The sequence below is a fragment of the Cheilinus undulatus genome, linkage group 20 (assembly GCF_018320785.1).
Source record: "Cheilinus undulatus linkage group 20, ASM1832078v1, whole genome shotgun sequence".
NCBI lineage: Eukaryota > Metazoa > Chordata > Actinopteri > Labriformes > Labridae > Cheilinus > Cheilinus undulatus.
In genome coordinates this window covers 20,704,010-20,724,130 of record NC_054884.1, presented here as the reverse complement: position 1 = coordinate 20,724,130, position 20,121 = coordinate 20,704,010, and the positions used below count along the sequence as shown (strand labels likewise).

Here is a 20,121-nt window from a genome sequence, read left to right as displayed (position 1 = left end):
CAAACATTTGCATGGTTTAGGAAATGACAACAGGTGAGAGACGTAAGTCTAGATCATTACAGCACCGCCTTGCTTTTTCTCCCTCTCCTTCAACACATTTGTACAGGTGTGAGCTGAGGTGACTCTTCAACATAACCTCCACGTCCATGGCACACTGGTGCTGGGCCCCTCCAAGTAGGCCGTTACTACCAACAGTAGGTCACAAAGTAAGCAAAGTGGATCAATTTGTGAACCAAAGGAAGTGGCATAAAGCGTAATGATTTGTAGAGTTTTATATGTCATAAAATACATGTCAGGGCCTTGCTTTGGCATCTGTGTATTGTTGGGAGAAATTTAAAAAGAGAAAAACAAAGCATTCTGCTGTTTGTAAAAGTCATCCTACAGTGCTGTGAAATATGGATGCTCTGGTACATTTCTCCTTAGAGATCTGTCTTTGTGCAGTATTTTTAAGGGCAGTGTGCTTTACTCTGCTTATAATGTTAGCAGCACAGCCAACTTCATGATCTAATAGTCTTGAAATCTTCTGTGCAAAACTGTTCTCAACTTTTTGGAAGTCTAAAACGGTAAGATAAACTAAAAGGCTTGTTTAAGATACTATGACGGGAATTTTTAATGTCTTCTTTGAACAGTTGTGTGAATGCAGCATAAAGGGAGACCATTTGCAGCTGTGGAAACTGTAGAATGTTTAGGCATTGACTGATCATATTAAGGTAATATGCTGTTGTTCCATAACTATTAGGTGCACATTCACAAATAAAGCTTGTAAGGAGAATGCATGAGTCATACATGTGAATCAGCAAAATAGTTGAACAATAAACCTCTGTTTTGCCTCTCTCCCAACCCCGATGGGGAGTCTTTGGCTGTTCGTCAAAAATGCTCCCTTACGTTTACCAACTACCTGCTAGCTCATGCTCAGCAAGTAAGAGTTTTAAGAGTGTTACCACAGAAAAAAGTCTGCCAGGCAAGACATGAGTCTTAAAAACATAAAGTGACCAAATCAACCACAAAAGTATTAAAACACATCTCACGTCCATGTAAAGGAATTTGGACGGAGGAGACTTTCTTTTGGAAGTTCCAGTAACTTTTTGGGAATTAGAGTTGATTAGGGCAGCTGCCTCTGGCGTTATAATTTACCTCCACTTGGCTTAAGCCATTAGCATTTCCTGCACACACACTGAATGTAACATGAGACACAAAGCTGTGTAAGTGGCACTTAAGTTTAACAGCTAATTTGGATCTGTGGCTGAAAGACCTCAATAGTATTTCAGTGAACTATCAGAAGCAACCCATGCCAAGTAGATGAGCTGGACTTAAATAATTGCCTCCGCTGTTCTGCAGTCATCTTTTTTTGTTTGAATAAAGCGGAATCATTGTCAATTGAAGGTGATTCTTTTATTTTTATTCCCTAGCAGCAGTACATTTCCACTCCGTCCTTTATGGGTTGTCTTGGGACATTTGTGAAACCTGAGACTCAGAGGTAACCAAGCCTTAGAGACAAATTTGCTCCTCTTACATTAACCCTCCGAAAATTCTCCTTCTTGTCTTGGTTAAGGTATAACCATTATTTTCTGGCTTCACTTTACTGTGCTGTGTTTTTGTGGTTGTAAAGAGAGTCAGTCTGAAGCTCATATGTTTACCTGAAATGTGAAGATGAGTTTGTTTGTTTGTGCTCATGTGTGTGAAGACAGCTGCTCCGTGTCCATCAAAAGCAGGCCCACATTCCTGGCTCTGAAGTCACTGTCAGACACTTACACACACACATATACACACACAGCTTTTTCTAACACATCGTTACCCAGCTCTTTCACACTTTTCATCAGGGTGTTGAAGAATTCTCTATAGTCTGTTAAGAGTTTTCGTCCTTTTCAAAACACTGCATAAAGTTAAATAAATGCAGCCCATTGGTCTTTAAGCAGTCACTGACTATTTATGTTGTCTAGCTCACCTAAAAAACAGACATTGCATTAATGTAGAAGTGGTTCTCTACTGGTGGGTTAGGACCCAAAAGTGTGTCACAAAGCCCTTTTCAGTGGGTCCTGGATGTGTGTCTGGGAAAATAAATTGCACCAAATTGTATGAGACGCTATAAAACATGCATGTTTTATCCTGTTTCATTGTTTTGTTACACTTTGTACTGTCTTAGGCACTGTTGCCAACTCCCCAGTAAGGAAAGTAGCTATTGCCTGTCCTAAAAGTCGCCAGAAGTCGCTCAAAGACGCCATTGTCTAATTTGCATAATTGGCCATATATGGCCGATATGCATTTAATTGTCATGGACCCTGTAGAAGAGAGGAATAACGTCATGAGAGAGACAAAAAGGTGAGATAAAAACACCCTAAATATATTAAGAACTATAAATGGACTTTCTTTCAAATTTTATTTTTTTTTATTTGATTGTTATTCTATTTTTTTTTAATACGTTTAGTTCTCTTAAGTTTGGCTTAGTTTTAAACCTCATGGTCCACTAAAGAGCCTACAATAAGTCACAAGTAACAACATTTATATATATATAAACTACATTAACAATTCAAATGGAACAAAAAGAGATGATTGAAAAAACTGTAAAGGTGGCTTCACGGCGCGGTTAACTTGCAGTCTGGACGTGGAGGGGTGAACATCTCCTGCTCTGACTGCAGCTGAGAGGGACTGTTGCACAAGGATGGGCTGTCTGTGAGAGCTTTGGGATGGTGAGGGCCATTGAGAGGAGCAAGAACAATATGTTCTTTCACGTTACAGTCTCCTAAAGTCTCCAGTAACACCAGAAATATATAGCGATATATAGCGACAAGGTTGCTAAGTTGGCAAGACTGGTCTCAGGCCCAAGTTCAAATTTTTTTTTTTTTTTCAAAACACATCTGACTGACCAAAAAGATCTCAGAAATTCGGTTGTAATTCTCTATGAGGAGTTGATGGTGGGTCCCATGACTTAAAGGTACAGTGTGTAAAATTGGGACTATCAACATCTAACAGTCAATTCTGGAGTGTGATGCTCATTTCTCTGGTGATAGCTGTGGAAACCAGTGAAGTTTAAAAATCAATACATGCTTAACTGTTATTTGGTTCCTTCTATGGTGCCATAGAAACAGGCAAAATGCAAAAATCCAAGATGGCAGCGTCCTTGGAGGGGACCCTCCCTATGTATGAATAAAAGGCTTATTCTGAGTTAATTTAAAACATAAATTTAAAAAATGTGTTATCAGATGTCAACACTTATTTAGATCAATCTACTTATAAATGTTATCTTTCATTTTAACCAAGCTTGTTTTGCTAAATGCTAATAGGCTAAATATTACACACTGCACCTTTAACCAGTTGAGAAACACTGCTTTAGACGGCACAGAAATGCTGTGACTGAAAGGCCTTCATACAAACACAGACAACTGTTATAAATATCCAAGTCTCACTGATAACTTGCAAGTAAAATGTACAGTATGTCTTTTAACTAGTAACTCATGAGACGACATGACACAGTACAGTATGATAGGATACAATACGACTCAAAGACCCTTAAATTTTTGGCTTTCAGTCTGTTCAATTGCAGGTGTGAAGGTGGCAAGTGATGCGTTTTCTGAATTGCTGTATCATCTTAAACAAGTGAAAACAAAATATTGAATGTAAAAGTTTGTGGCAAAGTGCCAAGATCGGTTTAGAATGGATATGAGCATTTATAACGGACATCTGTGGCATTTGTTTTGGTGAATTTGTGTGAAATATAGTGTTAAAAATAACCCCAAAAATTAGGAACAGTCATAAGTAGGAGCTAATTTTGGGGTGTGATACAATGGGATGTGATATAATACAATGAAATATAATACAATACAAGGCAGTACAGTTCAATAAGAAAGGTATAACCTTTTATGTAAGTGCAGCAAAAGGTAAGGAATTGATGGGATGTTTGACACAGTCAAAGGCACCTTATCTTACTGTAATTTTTTGTAATTTTTTAGGCACAGAAACCCAGCAAGTGTAGCCCAATTCATGTCTGTGCAGTCGACATGACCAGTCTTTGAACGCTAATGTAAAAAAATGGGTCTTTTACCAGAAATATGAGTCAGTGAATGTTCTAGATAAGGAAGGGGGGAAAGCAGAGGCACTATTTGTCTCAATTCATTTAATCACTGTAGATTATCTCACATAAAGTCGTCCCAAGTGTCAGCTTTGGGTTACAAATTTGTAACTGAAATGCAGGTCAATGCAATTTGAATATTTGTGTGTTTGCTTTTCATTGCTTCACCCTCTTTTCTGCTTAACTCTCTGAACGTGCAGCCTGGTATGTCTCCTCTCCCTCGGGATGGGCTCACATCTGACAACAGTGAGGCCTACACCCCGTGCAGGAAACCCATCCCACTGAGACAACTAGCTAGGCATGGGCTATGTGTGTTTACTCCATGTGACTACTAGCCAACTCTTACTACAAGCAAGTTTTTTGTGGTGAAAAAGTGCAGTGGTTCATGTATTTTTAAAACAAAAACTTGATACACAAACTTCTGAATTGATGGCTTATAATTATTTCCTTCCTGGCACTGTGATGGACAAATGCTCAATGTTTTATTACCCTTTGTCAACAGTATTGATTTTGTCCTATTTTGCAAAATTCAGCTCAGCATAAAAGCATTAGTGCCCACTTGCAGTGCTGCAAAAGGTTTCCGTAATGGCTTTTCTCTGAAAATCATGCCAGAAAACTCACAAATCAAGTTCAACCAAGGACACAGAATGAGCCAATTACTTTTAAGAAGTATTTCCTTTCATATCACACATTTGGTTTCTGAGAAGAGTGTGACAGAAAGAGGAGGAGGGTTTTCAAGGTCAAAATGTTCATCTTGTCAGTGATGCTTCTTCTTTTCTCTGTTTCCCTTTTTTTCCTCTCTTTCCATAAAACCTACATCTCTTCACTTTATTCTTTTTTGATCCCTTTGCCACCTTCCTTCCTGTCTGTTAAGTGCCTCGTTGGTGGCTCTCTATATCAATTCTCTTTTCACATCTTAAATTGTGGTCCGTCTGAAGGAGATTGCTTCCGATAATAACCACAGCAGAGGAGTCGATGACAATGAACCCTAATTCAAATGTTATATAACAGTATGAAAGGTTGAAAACGCCAATGGATGAAGACTTTTTCCAGAAGCTTTATGTCAGTTACTGTGTTAATAAATGCCAGTAGGATAACAAAACATGGCCGGATTTAGTCCTTCTATACTGCAGTATCTGCATTCAATCAGACTTTCTAAATGAAAGGGAAGCTTTGAAGTCTGCAAAAGTTTACTATCATTCTGCAAGTAAGTGATTTTTTGTCCTCAACAGGTTACTCACCATGTGCAGCACAGAGAGGAATCAAACCTGATTCATCCAGCCAAAAAGCTCCTACTGTCTCATTCTGGATGTGTGGGTGTCCACATTAGCAGCATCAGCCCAGACAGATTGGATTTGAACCTCTGCTTAAGCACCCGGGACTGTCGTTCTTCTCATTCACCAAGGTTTGTAGCCTTGCCAAAGGTCTTTCATGCTTGATATAACACCAAGCATTTTGTTCTGTCAGTTTGAAAAGTGTTTCTTAATAATATTTAGAAAGCTATGAAAGGAAAGGTGATTAAAAAATCAGCACCTGTATTAAAATGGTAGATTGGATTAGAGTAGACTATCTCTTTAAATAAAACTATTAATGCAACAAGGATAAAAACAATGCACATTTTGTTGAAAATATATGGGTCCTGGCCAGAAAGCAAAAATTTATTAAATTAGGGCTCTTTTCTTTATCCTGCCCATTCTTGCTAGTTTTTTAACAATCTATGTTAAATATTCAGAATAACAGACAGTGTTTAATTGAAGGCAATATTGATATGTTCAGCACCACCTTGATGAAGTTTCCTTTCTGAATGATAGAAGCTCTAAGAAAACATCCACATCCTTGTCATAAAGCTGCCAAATATGGATGAAAAAAGCAGCTGGGAGTCTCGGACTAGTTTAACTACTAGATATGGCTTAGTAATAGCAATGTCATCATATTTTCAGACCTTATTTACACATCATTTATTTAAAGTCACACAGAGCTGAAATTGTTTCCTGATCACTGGAAAGTTTGTGTCATAAAAACTGCAGCACACTTCCATCAGCTCTCACAGGCAGTAGACAAATCTATACTGTATTCATGCTGTGCTGTTACCACCCTCATCATTAGATGCTTAATGCAGTAAGGCCAATTTGCATGGAAAGGGGTGTTTTTTGTCTAAATAACTGCATAATGGCTCAGCGTCTCTGCACGCTGGTGCATATGTGTGGTGATAGGCCAACAAAACAATAAGGAAAGCAATAAAAAAATCACATGGCCCATGTGCCATGTAAAGCTGGCTATGTGGAGACAGACCTGTACTCACACATGTTCATGCAGCCCCCACTACAGCTAACAACAACTGTGATTTCTCAGTGAATGATTCTACCAAAAACTTGTGATTTATCTCCTGCATTATCTTGTTTAATATGAGCATGGAGAGATGCCTTAAAGAGAGCTTACTTTAACTGGGGATGGTGGAGCAGGTGAATCATCACATCCAAATGTTTCCTTGTGGGCACGTTTCAGTGAAGTCTCGTTGTTGCTCTGTCACTTGCTCTTACAAGCTTGTAGCACATCTCGGGTGTGACGTCATTCCCAGCTCCAACATCTGACTCCTGAGGTTAATGAAATGCAGCAGAAGTCCCCAAATGATGACTCAGGGATTTTATAGAAAATGTGTACATATTAAGGATTTTTTAATGGTTCCAGTTTCGAACCATTACACCGCAGAAGTCTTCTGAGAGGTATCAAGGACAATTGGAGCAATGGTGTGGCTTGGAAATTGATACAGATGGACAGACACATAAACACTCTGCCAGTTATAGTAGTAAGATGATGTTGGGTTTAGACAATCAGGACAACACTGTCAACTCTTAAAACTGTACTAACACTTTATTTAACATATTTATTTATTTATTTAAAGACAAAATCTAACATTTAAGAACTCCAAATTCTTAAAAAGATAAAAGCTGAAGTTCAGACATTTTATGTTTAAGCAAGTTTAGTATCGGCCACATGACAAGAGAGTTCCCCCTCTGATTACTTCACATATTGCATGTATGCTCAAGTTTCCTAACCTCAGACTTCATGCAAATACACATGTAAACTACATGTAAACACTCTTCCTGGCTTTAAATGTTCAGAGCAGATTCATTGTTGTTGCATTTCTCTTCACCAAGTGCTCTTTTGTTTAGTCCTTTACTTTTGCACAGGTAGAGAAATCATCAATCTCTCTAGTAACTCTGATAAAGTTATTTGTCATCAGATTCTCAATAAGATTTTGATCATGTGTCACTATTATAAGCCATGCTTACTGGTTGTTGTTCCTTTACATTGTAAATCTCCAGGCTTTATCGTGCGTGTGACCAGAGGACATCCGTGTGTTCGCTTCTGACAGGAGCTCTGCTGGAGGCCACGACTGCTCTCGGTGCCCGCTCCACTCTACCTTACCCTATGCCCCAAGGCCCCAACGGCCACGCCGTGCTGAAAGGTTGGTGTCACTCTGAAGTGTTGGTGCGTTATGTTGGTCTGAAGCTTTGAGTATGTTGTTGACCTTGTATCAACCTGTTCTGATATATTATTGTAACTATTGTGAAATTTCATCAACAGTTGTATCAAAATGAATGCAAGACAGTTGAGAATCAACCCTTACCAGCTACATATGCTCTTCTGCCCAGTACAAAGGAGAATTACATTTACTTGTGAGGAAAAAGGAGCTTTAGGCAGACAGCCTGTCTCTGTTTGATTCTGAGAAGAAAAGGTTCTCACTATTCCCCTGTGATTTACTGCTTCACTGTCCTTTTTGGCTCTCTGCTCTTTTCCCACATGGTTGCTTATCCACAGCGGTTTTGGATCGGCAGGAGCACGTCTGTATTTGATCTCAGTGGTTGGCCTTTCCTTTTACTTTTTTTTGTTTCTGCTGCTGTCCTTAAACCATCTCTTCATTTTCTGTCTTTCTTTCTCTACTCCATCATCCTTTTTATTCACAATGCACAAGTGTAAGACAGGTTTACTTGAAAGTTTGAATTTATTTGGGTGTTTCTACATATCTAGCATACACATTTTTGCATTCCTTTATGCTGTTTTTATAGAACTACATGTTTGTCTTTCCCTACCGAGGAAAGCTTTAAAGGCTCATTGTGAAACAATTTTTTTCTGATAAGTCACGAAACTAGAAAAGAAGTGTCACCTATCTCTCTCTTTCACTATCTCTATGACTTCATTATCTAGCCAGTCGCTCAGCTGGTTACTGTCTGTCCACCTTTCTCCACAATGATGTTACGTATGACTTCAATGTAAGTCAATCCTGACATTCATTTCCACAGGCAGTGAGCCAGGGAACAGGCTGTCTCTGGCGAGATCAAGGAGACACCGCACACACTCTCATATTCACATTCATATGCATACAAACAAACATATATTATTTATTCCTTTCACGGTCATGCTCTGTTATTTATGGTTTGGAAACTAACTTATAAGAGGCAGAAAAAGTCAGTCAAAGCACAGCACATATCTTTAACATGACACCTTGCTCTGTCCTAATGGGTGTTGCAGGAAACTGAATAGAGCCAGACACGCGCTCACATAGCAGCTCAGAAGTCTTGGCAGGACTTTGGTTTCATAGTCACACAAGCACACACTCAAACAAACTCAAAAGAGACTGCCTGTCTAACTCTCTTCTGTCTCTCTAACCTAGTGCCAGAACTGCCCAGACATTGTGCAAGAGCTTTAATAACTGAGACCCAGACCCAAATCATGTTGTTGGTGTTTGAAGGAATGCTCTGTTTCTCATTTGCTGTCTACTTCTACCACTTGTATTGCACAGAAAGCAGCCCACCAGTTTGCACTTGATTGATATGGCATTAAGGGTATCATAAGGTGGCATGTCTTGTTTTGAGCGTCTTGCTTCTCTAAAAAATGCAAAAAAGCATCACTGGATTCAGGAGAAACACAAAGAGTGGCACACAAATGAAATGTTACAAAAACGACTAGTGGTGCCAGTAAACTGATATCAATACTGTCACTGGTAATTTTTTTTTGCCACTAAATGAATTTTTGCAACACTGTCATCATTATTTTAAATGCATCCATTGTGCTGTACTGCACACACAAGGCATAACAGATGCCACCATTAGCATAGCAGAGTGATATGTGACAAACAGCAGGTCATTCACAGTCTAGAGCAGCCAGGTAACAAACCAAGCATCACCTGTTTGTGCCAGTATGATTGTGTAGCACAGCAACAAGGTAATTTTTCCTCTCCAGGTTTGATGTTTTTAATAACAGCAGCATGAAGAAATGAGTGTGCTCTCTTTGCAAAGCAACCCCGTTGACCTGTCTGAGGCTTTAACACAAGCTGTGAGCTTCGATGGACTGACTTGGTTCGTCACAGCCCCAGGGCTGCGCCAAGTCGTTATGTAATGGCTCAAACAACTGCTAGTCCATCCATCCACCTTCTGATTATGTTGGGTTCGTGGTGGCAGCAGGCAAAGTAACCCAGATGTCCCTCTCCCCAGCAACTTTTTCCAGTTCCTCCTGAGGAAATTTGAGGTGTTCCCAGACCTGTTAGGATATATATATATATATATATATATATATATATATATATATATATATATATATATATATATATATATATATATAATCCCTCCAGCAAGTTCTGGGTCTACAACAGGGTCTCCTCCCAGTTGGACATGCTTGGGAGCAAGGTTATAATAGTTTTGGATTTTTCATTAGTTTCTATTTTTATTTCATTTTCACTTCCTGTGTTCATTTTCAGTTTAGTTTTAATTAGTTCTTACTGCTGGTTTGTTAGTTTAGTTTTTATTTTGCAAAAATCCTTGGTTTTAGTTTAGTTTCTATTAGTTTTAGGGTTAGTTTTAATTTGTTATGGATAGATGTCGGTGCTGAGTGAACATCATACATTTTTTAAAACATACTAAAACAGGCTACTCTTCCCTTACCATTTTATTTACTTAATGATGATACTTGAATACAACTTCAGACATAAAAACTTCGACGGTGTGAAATTGTAACCAATCAGATCAGGCAATTTTATACTCCCCAGACCTGGGTGTCAGTATGGTTGTGTCAAAGACTAAAACTGAGGATATTTTGTGTCCATTTTTATTTTGTTTTATTTAGTTTTGTAAGCTCACTACACAGTTTTAGTTAGTTTTCCTTTTTTTGTTAGAGCTTAGTTTTTATTTATTTTCAGTTAACTAAAATGATTTTTGAATTATAGTTTTAGTTATTTAGATAGATAGCCATAACAACCTTGCCTGGGAGACCTTTAAAGTGAAGCGAACTGGAGGCATCCTGTCCTAAACACTTCACCTGGCTCTTTTCAATGCTACAGAGTAGTGGCTCTACTTTGAGATCCTGCGCCTGCAAAACTGCTGATGCTGCACCAATCTACCTGTCAATCTCTTGGTCCATCCTATCCTCACTCGTGAACAAGACCTCCACATACTCTAACTCCTTCTCTAGGAGCAAAGACTCACTTCCCACCCAGAGGGAGCAATACATCGTTTTCTGGCAGAGGACCATGACCTCAGACTTGAGGTGATTATTCTTATACCAGCCGCTTTACACTCAGATCTTACATATCAGTTGTACTGGCAGAAATGTTTATATCTGGTGATGTGATATTAATTTATTAGGCTAATATCTGCTGATGTCAGAAATCCTATTGCTAGTATTTTGCATTCTTGTTTGTGTAGTTTTTGCTCTTTTACCATTTTAGGTACGCCTCCTCTCTTTAGTGTTCCTACATGATAATCAGCCTTTAGTCTGTCAGGCATTAGTATGGAGCCTTTTCTCAACCTTGCTCTCTCCAGCTGGCTTACTTAATAAGATAGATTAAAAGTCTGTCAGCTCTCTTTAAAAGGTAAAAAATATAAAGCTCCTGTTTGTTTGGCACAGCACTTGCACTGAGAGAATAAAGAGATTAATCATGGGGTTACATGAAAGTTTTAAGTTGTGGATTTGACACAAGACACTTGATTTAATACCAAGATGAAGCTTCCGATATACTGTTTGAACCCCTGATTAAATCTGAACTAAGTAAAGCGCATAAGTGCGACTTGTCTTTCATTCATTGCTTGATGACCAATTTTAATGGTCATTTCCACATCTATTCCAAAATAAAGTATGTTCCTCTGGCAGGGTTAGGCCATGCACAATGTAGGCTCAATTTGATCTGAAAGCAGTATATAGGATCTGCACCACTGACTTGCAACCGAAATTTATAAGTCACTGAAAGCAGGTTTCATTCACATGGGCCCAAACTGACAAATTTCTCAACATATTTTGATTGCATGTTACACCAGCAGTGATGCACAGCAGTGCTCCTTCCTCTGTTGATTAACACTGATGACAACTCGGGGACAGTGTGCTATTATGTTTTGTGTCCTGTTATCATTAAAGGACATGCATGCAGCTCTCTACAACAGTTGCCATTTGGAAAGTCTGTTGTTACACAACCTACACAACGGTGACATATTTGTGTCATATTTGATTCCTAATCAAACTGTTTTGTTTGTAGTTTAAAACTTTGTTACATTAAGTTGAGATAGATTAGCGTTCAACATCAGTTGTAGTAAAAGAAGGCGTTACATTTGACAAAAACTTTTTTTTCCCGTAATTATCTCTGTTTCTTTGTTTCTCTTTGTTAACACAGTGCTGAAGTTTGTCTTACTGTTAATCTCCTTTCTTAATACGCTATTGATTTAAGATTGTGCTAGAAAATCTGGGTTGGAACTTCAACTTAGCAAACGTGATCACTGCCTCTGGCCCAAATGCTTTTTAGGATTAACGGGATAAACACCAAGCCAACCTCAGTGTATTCTTAGCGTTTTGATGAGAGTGTTGAGAGGAAGAATGTTTAAGACCCTTTCCTTGTGCCACATCCACCATAGTGATCTAAAGTTTTTTTTTTTCTGGTTCCTCTAAAGCATGTCAGTGACTTAGCAGTCATTGGGTTTATGGTAGCAGGACAGGATTAACATTAGAGCTGATAAATCAAACATAACAGGTTCAGTTGGCACGTGTCTGGGTATGACAGGTTTATGTTATGAGGGTAAACTGACACCTATGAAGACAAATACTGGTCTTGGAAAAAATGTAATCCTAGTATGACTGAGTAAAGGTCAAAAGTGTGTTTGTGTGGTGCTTCACTAAAAAATGGCAGAGATATCTGTGACCGAAAGGAAAAATTAATGCCAAATTTGTTATTTTAACAAAGCACACTTTTTAAAGAACATATCCTTTACAGATTATTTTTAAATCAGTTGCAAAGCGCAGCGTTTATTCAGAGCTTTTATACCAAAAAATCCACAGTGCTTAACCCATGATAACATGACTCTATCAATTTCTAGTGATGAAAAATCTAGCAATGTTGCTATTAGTCCTCTAATTTGACATTGAAAGTAAAACATGACTTCCTGTTAGCCTGTGGCTAATCACAATGCTCGAATTTCTTCTTCTGTTGTTTTCTTGATAGTAGTGACCAATCAGGGCCAGCTAGCGATCAACAAGAGACAAGATAGTTATCTTGCCAGTTTGGAAAGGAAATTGAAAATAGTCCTCTGTAGCCCAAATAATGAAAAGATCTTCTAAAATGGCATTCATGCACAGTTTATGCACTGTAATACCACATGAGCATAAAACGTGAACAAGGCCAGTAAAAACTTAATGCAGGTGTGAAAAGTCTTGTTCATTGTTGATCTAGTTGTTATTTCTGATGAGTTCTTTGAGATTCAATTTCTGATTCATTCTTTTACTTGGTCTTTCTGGTAGTATAACTTTTGTTGCATACATCTGATGTCCTTTTATCATACACATTCTGATAGTCCAGGTTGTCCCGAAAAATAGGTGTCTATAACTTGATTGTGTTTAAAAGGGTTGCGATTCTAAAGGCATTTTTGCATTAAAAATACAAGTGGACCATAAATAGCAATACTAGCTTGGGGTTCCAAGGGTTAATAGTACTTTAGAAGTCCCGCTGTGACTTATGAACAAACCTTGCAGTTGACTGACATGGAAACCATATATATATACATATATATACACACATATATATATATATATATATATATATATATATATATATGAATCTCCACCATGTTTCACTGTGGGTGCAACGCATCTAGCATCAAAACGTTCTCCAGCTTTTCTGCGGACATGAACACGACGATACTGACCGAAGAGTTCAAACTTGGACTCGTCCGTCCAGAGTACCTTCTTCTTCCAGACATCAACAGTCCAGTGTTTGTGCTCCCTGGTAAATCTGAGGCGTTTCTGGATGTTTGCAGGCCTCAATAATGGCTTCTTAGCAGCTCTTCTCCCCTTTAAGCCTTGTTCCGTCAGTTGTCTGCTTATGGTCATTCTGGAGACTTTCTCAAACTCTGATCTAGAAACATTCATCTCTGCCTGAAGCAGTGCTCTTCCTTCTGTCTCTAGTACTTCAAATCTTGAGGTGTCTGACATCTGCTTCAGTTAACTTTGGTTTCCTGCCTCTTCCTTGGCACATTTTGTAAGTACCAGTCTGGGCAATTGACTCCAAAGCATACTTGACAATACTGTGAGAACACTTTATGTCTTTCCCCGTTTGTCTTAGAGACCATCCAGCATCATCAAGTGCTTTAATGCGGACTCTTTCATTTTCAGTGAGCTCTCCATGTTTTACCATTTTGAAGAGGAATGAGGAATTTCAAACTCAATTCACCTTTTTATACCCAAATTTGAGCCTGAGAAGTCAGAAATGAATCAAGCAGAACATTCAACCACTAAAACTAATTTTTCTGTTCAGGAATGCAAGTAAATAACTACAATTTGACATATTAATCAAGAAATAATAATGTGCTTTACTATTTTTTTCAGTTTTTTTGTAAATCAGTGAATTTGAAAATTCATGGATAACAATAATAATTATATTTTAGCATTAAAAATATCATTTTGTCTAAAGAGCTTCTACATATTGGTGTATTTACCATTGCAGAAACATAAAAATGATTTTGGTAATTACCAGTACTGTTAATTTAGGGCAGCTGTGGCATAAACCTTACTTTGGGTGGTGGTCTAATAAATTTGTTAAGCACTGTATATAAAATTATTTATTAGAAAAGTGTGGTCCCATCTAGACTGGGATGTTGGACATTTTAAGGCCTGGACAATTAATAAAACAAACCAAGCACATTAGTTGTTAGTGATCAGATGATTATAAATTGCAGTCCTGAGGAAGCCACATTTTATTTTCATGTTTATTCATGCCTTTAGTTGTTTGCAATTTGCTGTTTTCATTTAGGTATTCACTTAAAGGTTGGATCTGACAATTTGGAAAGACAACGCAATTTAAACATGATGAGGTGTTGGGGGAATATCACGATTTATAAAAAAGAGAAACCAACAGGCGTGCAACACATGAGATAATTTTGATTAACTGAGGCTAAAGAGTTGTGGAGTCTCTCTCATTTTTCACACAGTGTTATCTCGTTTTTGTGTCCTCCTATCTGTTTGCTCCTTTCACTGCCAAAGCATACATGGTTTAAGTCATTTAAGTACAAAGAAAAAGCTTGGAGCACTGTGATTTAACCAATGTGAACAATAAATGGGAGAGCTTTAAGTGCTTTCCTGAGCCTGTTTCCTTTGTAACACAATTGTCAGTACTTCTGAAACGGAAGTCAGCACTTCAGTAATAAGCCGCATCCTTCTAGCTTTGAATTTGTTTTCATTTCTTTTTTTCTTTGTCCTTTCAGTTGTCATTGTACATCGTGTGGCTCCCAGTTTTTATGACCCATTGACATATGACAAATGTAATGGAGAAATGTGCTAGAGAGGATTTCAAGAGCACGTTAACATAACATAACTATCAGTGCTGCAGATACTCCTTTTTTTTTGACAAATCTAAAATATTCCATAATACACATATAATGTTGATGCATTAGCTCTGGTGATATCAAAGATAATATTTTGATTGAGATAGCAGCTGAACAGCATCGCTGGCTGTTGCTGTGACAAGTAACAGCATGAGTTCAAATTAGGTTAGATCAACTGTAACACTTCCTATAACAAACACTGTTCATACACTGTCACCAGTTTATTTCAATTTAAGGGAACATCACAATGTTATGAAAAATTTATTTTAAAATATGTCTTTATGTATGGCCCAAGATCTGAAACGATGAAGTGAAACATGATTATTTATGCTGCAACACTTCTGCATGGATGCAACACAAGGTGAGTCATCATCCATTTTAAACTTTAAAACTTTAAACTTTCTTTTTACTGTCCTTTAATTGTTTGTCTTGTTGTTTTGTCTCAAACTGAAGGACTTTCTAGGGTTAGGCATTTTCATTGTTCATTACCTTGTGAATGAGTAATCAATCAGTCGGCTTTTGTTGACATCTTTTCCACTAGGGCTGGGCAATTAATCACAAACTAGATTAAACCGCAATATGGCCTGCTGCAATTTTCAAATCCCAGAAGTTGCAGTATATCTTTAACTTGAAATGTGTCAAAATACCAGTTTAATAAATCAATTTTTTGCAGTGGCAGAGATTTTATGCACATTATACAAACATTCTAGTGTCAGTTTTTTATAATGGTTTACAAAAATCCTCCTTTTGTGTTTTATTTATGTTTTTCTTAATCAAAATGAGCGACATAAATATGATAATGCCCTTAAACAAAGCAAATGACATTACATTTGCAACACAAGCAAAAATAGTTAGCTCATTCTAAGCCTAGCGTTACTTCACGAACGTCATACCCCAGCTGCGATCAGCTGGTAGCCAGCCTCATCTCCCCCACCTCAGCCACCTCCTTTATATCTTAAAGCTTGTTGCACCCCCATATTCAGATTAACACTACTATGGATTAATTGCTACGGAAATATCTTAATTGTTTTCAGTACATATAGTCTTATTTATGGAATTATTTATTGCTTGAATGTGTTGAAAAGTACATAAGCTTAACCCAAGAATAACTGCATATTAAATCTCAATATTTGGGAAAAAATCAGATTATTTTTGCAAATCATTCAACCCTATTTTCCACTCATGCAGCTGTTATTGCCACATCTCTTCCAAAGTCATGGCTGAAAGCAGTAGATGCAGATTCAGCTGCTACGTGTGCCAACAGAAATCAGCTGCACATACGCTTAAAGATATGTCAATTATGCATGGGTTTACGTAGGTGAATTGTCTGCAGCCATGTGCTTCTTAGAATACGCGGTTCATTCTATTGATTAATGCCTCAAGCAAATATAAAAGTACATTCTTCTGTAATTAATCTTTTTTGTATCTTGATAGAGTAAATCAACAATTCAGCTTAGCAGTGCAGCAGTTCTGTTCACCTCATTGAAGGTGCTAAGATTTGCATTGAAAAAGTATTATATCAACACTCCTGTGGCCTTATTAGCTGGTTAAGATACCGGTATTTGGATAATGGTAGATCTGATATCAACCAATCAGTGTCCAAAGAAAATTTTAAATGAACGTCTAATGTTAATCATGTCAGGCATAATGGAAATATGAGTTTTTCAGACAATAAGGATAAATACAAATGGCTAAGAATTGTATCGTATCAGTATCATATCAGTATCATATGCTTATCGTATTGTATTTAAGTATTCTACCGTATCGCACTGTACTGTATTGTCGTATCGTCTTGTACAGTATAATTTTAGATAGGATTGTATTGTTGTATTGTACCATATCATAGTATCCTATTGTATTGTATTATATCAACGCGTACTGATTTGGATTGAATCGCATCATATATTTCACTGTTGTATCATAAGATATTGTGTTGTGTTGTATTGCATTGTAGTATTGTATCATATCCTATTGAATTGTATCGTTTTATAATAAACTGTAATGAATCTTATTGTAAACTAAAAAAACACAAAAAATGAGATTACACAAATGTTTAACGCGAAAAGTTATTTTATCAAATTACGTAATTCACAATATGTCTAAATCAGGGGGTCTGTGTTAAAGACTGGATGACAGAGAGACAGTTTGTGAAGTGGGTAATATGGCTTGTGGTCTAACTCTACCACGTCTGTGAACTATGTATGGTCAGTGAGGGGCGGGCAGGAGAGAGAAAGAGAGAGCGAGAGGGAGGAATAGTGAGTGTAGCCAAAAGGGAGAGAGTGGGAATTGTTTGCCAAAGGGAGAGGGAGAGAAGAACCAGGTGAGGGAGAAAAAGCAGCAGGCTGGGATACAGTACAGTGGAGGTGGAGAGAGCTGAAGTCGGAGAAGTGCAGAGAGAGAGGGAGAGAGAGAGAGAAAGAGCAGCTGCACTAGAGACAGGACTTGAAGAGCTCAAATGTGGACAAGTGTACCTCGGTCACTGAGCTGTCAGTGGGGAAACAGAGCGGCTGGCTGTGTCTAGCAACCATGAAGCACTCTCACAGAATGGACTACAAGCTGATCAGTGAGTAGAAGAAAGTGAGTTACAGTGTGGCTGCTGGTTCTGGGTGAAAATGTGGCTTTAAAACTGTTAAATGTTTTTTGCTTACTTAGATGTGCTTCTGATATATATTCATTGTATAAAGCTGTATTCTCTCTGGTGTGGCCAGCACTTAAAAAGGTTAAGCATACCAGAAATCCAAGGTACTTAGTTCATTACAAGTATTATTGATTATAGATAATCAGATGTGATTGCAAGTGTTGACGTTTTTACACATTTAGTAGGGTTAGTTTTAAAAATGTTTTATTGTGTTATGAATTGTTATAGTTACCTGGTTGAAGGATTGTGACTCTGTTTATATTTTTGGAATATGTGACTTGTTCATATTAACATTTGTGTTTTTGCGATGTGCAAAATGCATCACTGTTTCAGTGTTTCTTCTAAATGTCTTTTGCGTTGGAATTAAACTTTAGGATGCATCATATTTCCTCTTTAATTTGATTTTTAACTCTCCGCTATAATAGCAAGGTCCAAAAGAAATTACCCTGAATCATTTCATATCATTTTTTATGGTTTGACATGGCTTGTTTGGCATGGTATGGTATGGTAATTATGGTATTGTATATCTTACTGTATCATATTGTATCGTACTGTACTTTATCATATCATATTAATTTGTATTCTGTCATATCATGGTATCATATTGTACCAAATCTTCTGGTATCATGGGCTTATATTGCATCATATGGTATCGTATCGTACGGTTTCTTATCGTTTAGTATAATGCCCTAAAGTAGCTGCCACCTAAGACTGTTCTTTATTTTTAATTTAAGAAAATCATACTATATTTCACACTAATTAAACAAAACAAATGTCACACATATTCTATATTCAAAATGACTGACCGTTATAACATTATAATATTACCTTCAATATTTTGTTCGTACTTGTGTAACATGATACAGCACTTCAGAAAATGCATCACTTGTGCCCCCGTCATACCCGCAATCCAACAGACTGACAGCCAAGAATTTCAGGGTCTCTAGGTGACTTCACATTGAATTGACCCCAACAATGAATGTCACATATGGTTGTGTGTATGTTTAGGCTCATAGGGTGCAGAAATGTCTTGTACAGTTCAAAACAAAAGCATCAAAATGACCAGTGAGGTCCATCTGATTTGTATCAAGTCATTGTGAAGTTAGGCATAGAGACGTAAAGGTCTCATTTTATTATCTGCTGATTGAATGGTCCTCATTCACACTGTAGTCTGACCTGACACAGCTCACGCAGATCACATCTTGCACAATATGCTTTTCCAAATCTCCAGTTTTACTTTAGCTTTGCTCAACTATTTTGCCACAGTTATGATTAATGCAGTCTTTGAATGTATTACCTGTAGCCTTTTGCTTGATAGGTCTGAGGTTCTTATCTTTATCCTAGAAAGATCAGAGGAACCTAAATGTTCTATTTACATCTGCATGTGCTTCTGTGTGTGGTGCATCTGATCTGGGAGGGAGGCTTCTTATTATTGTTTGCTTATTTTTGCTGCCTCATGTGTTAGTTTGTTTATTACTTGTGTATTTGTTTTTCAGTGTGTGCCAATATGCAGCACTTGACATTTTTATTATTATCTGAATGCTTTATGCGGTGTATTTCCTGAGTACTTTTGGCACATTTATTAGAGTAGATGGAAATTTGGACACTGCAGGAGTTTACTAGCAACTTCTAATCACTAAAAACAAGGAAGTTCTGAATATTTGGTGCCTTGGACTTGTCTTATTGTTGCTGTGATACTGAAACAGGTATAAAGATGGTTTAACCCTTCATTGAAATAGAAAATTCACACAGAAGAAGGTATTTATGGGTTCAAAAGGCTGATTTGTCAACAGTCCTTTGACTCGGGCTGTTTGTGCTGCACCTGTTTGAGTGCCCTACATACACGAGTTGTCATCAGCTCTAAACGTGCTTCTGAGAACAGTATACTGTAGGTGTGCACTTGGCAAGGGAAGAAGGACAAAAGTGGTTTGTGTTCAAGGTTCCTCTCCTTCAGTATACATACATAAAAATTTTCCAGTCACAAGTGTCTATAAGGCGCTGGCAGCCAGACAGGAATTAGTGGACTTAGAATTATTGTGTCTTACTTTGTGACACTTGTTGAGCAGGATCTGACTCCTTGGAGTGTGGATTTTGATATGTTGTGTTCTGTTAATATTGACTTTTTATTCAACCTACTGTGTGATGATGGATTAAGTGGAGGTGAAAGTCTAAGTAAACTTACTGCTGATGTCATCAGAGGCGCAGTTGATGCAACAGAAAACCACAAAAAAGACTCAGATGGCGACAACAGGCGTCACTTCAACTCAAATATAAAGCTACACATAAATGTGGTTGCAATTTTTCCAGCTTCTGATCACTTCATTTTTTTTAATTTGTGTACAGCATCTGGGGATGAATTTTGTGTGAAATTTTAAAATCTAATGTATTCCTACAGAGGCATATAAAGGCCACTTTAGAACATTAAAAAATAAAATGGATCTGTTCATTTTTGAGGATAAACTAGATTATTTTTTGTTCATTAACTCTTAAATTTCAGATGCCAAACTCTAAATTTTTGAGTTTCAAAAGCCATAAATGTTGACTTTATAAAATTAAAATGT

General features: G+C 37.5%; 1 protein-coding gene across 9 annotated transcripts in view; it reads left to right on the top strand.

Annotated features, from left to right (window-relative positions):
* Positions 1-20,121, top strand: part of plce1 (phospholipase C, epsilon 1) — a 116,849-nt gene that overhangs the window by 53,120 nt on the left and 43,608 nt on the right. For all 9 annotated transcript variants that reach the window (XM_041815051.1, XM_041815054.1, XM_041815055.1 and 6 more), the window contains exons 6-7: positions 5,299-5,471; positions 7,393-7,535. In XM_041815051.1, the coding sequence (XP_041670985.1) occupies positions 5,299-5,471; positions 7,393-7,535 (316 nt within the window). The remainder of the gene's footprint in view (positions 1-5,298; positions 5,472-7,392; positions 7,536-20,121) is intronic.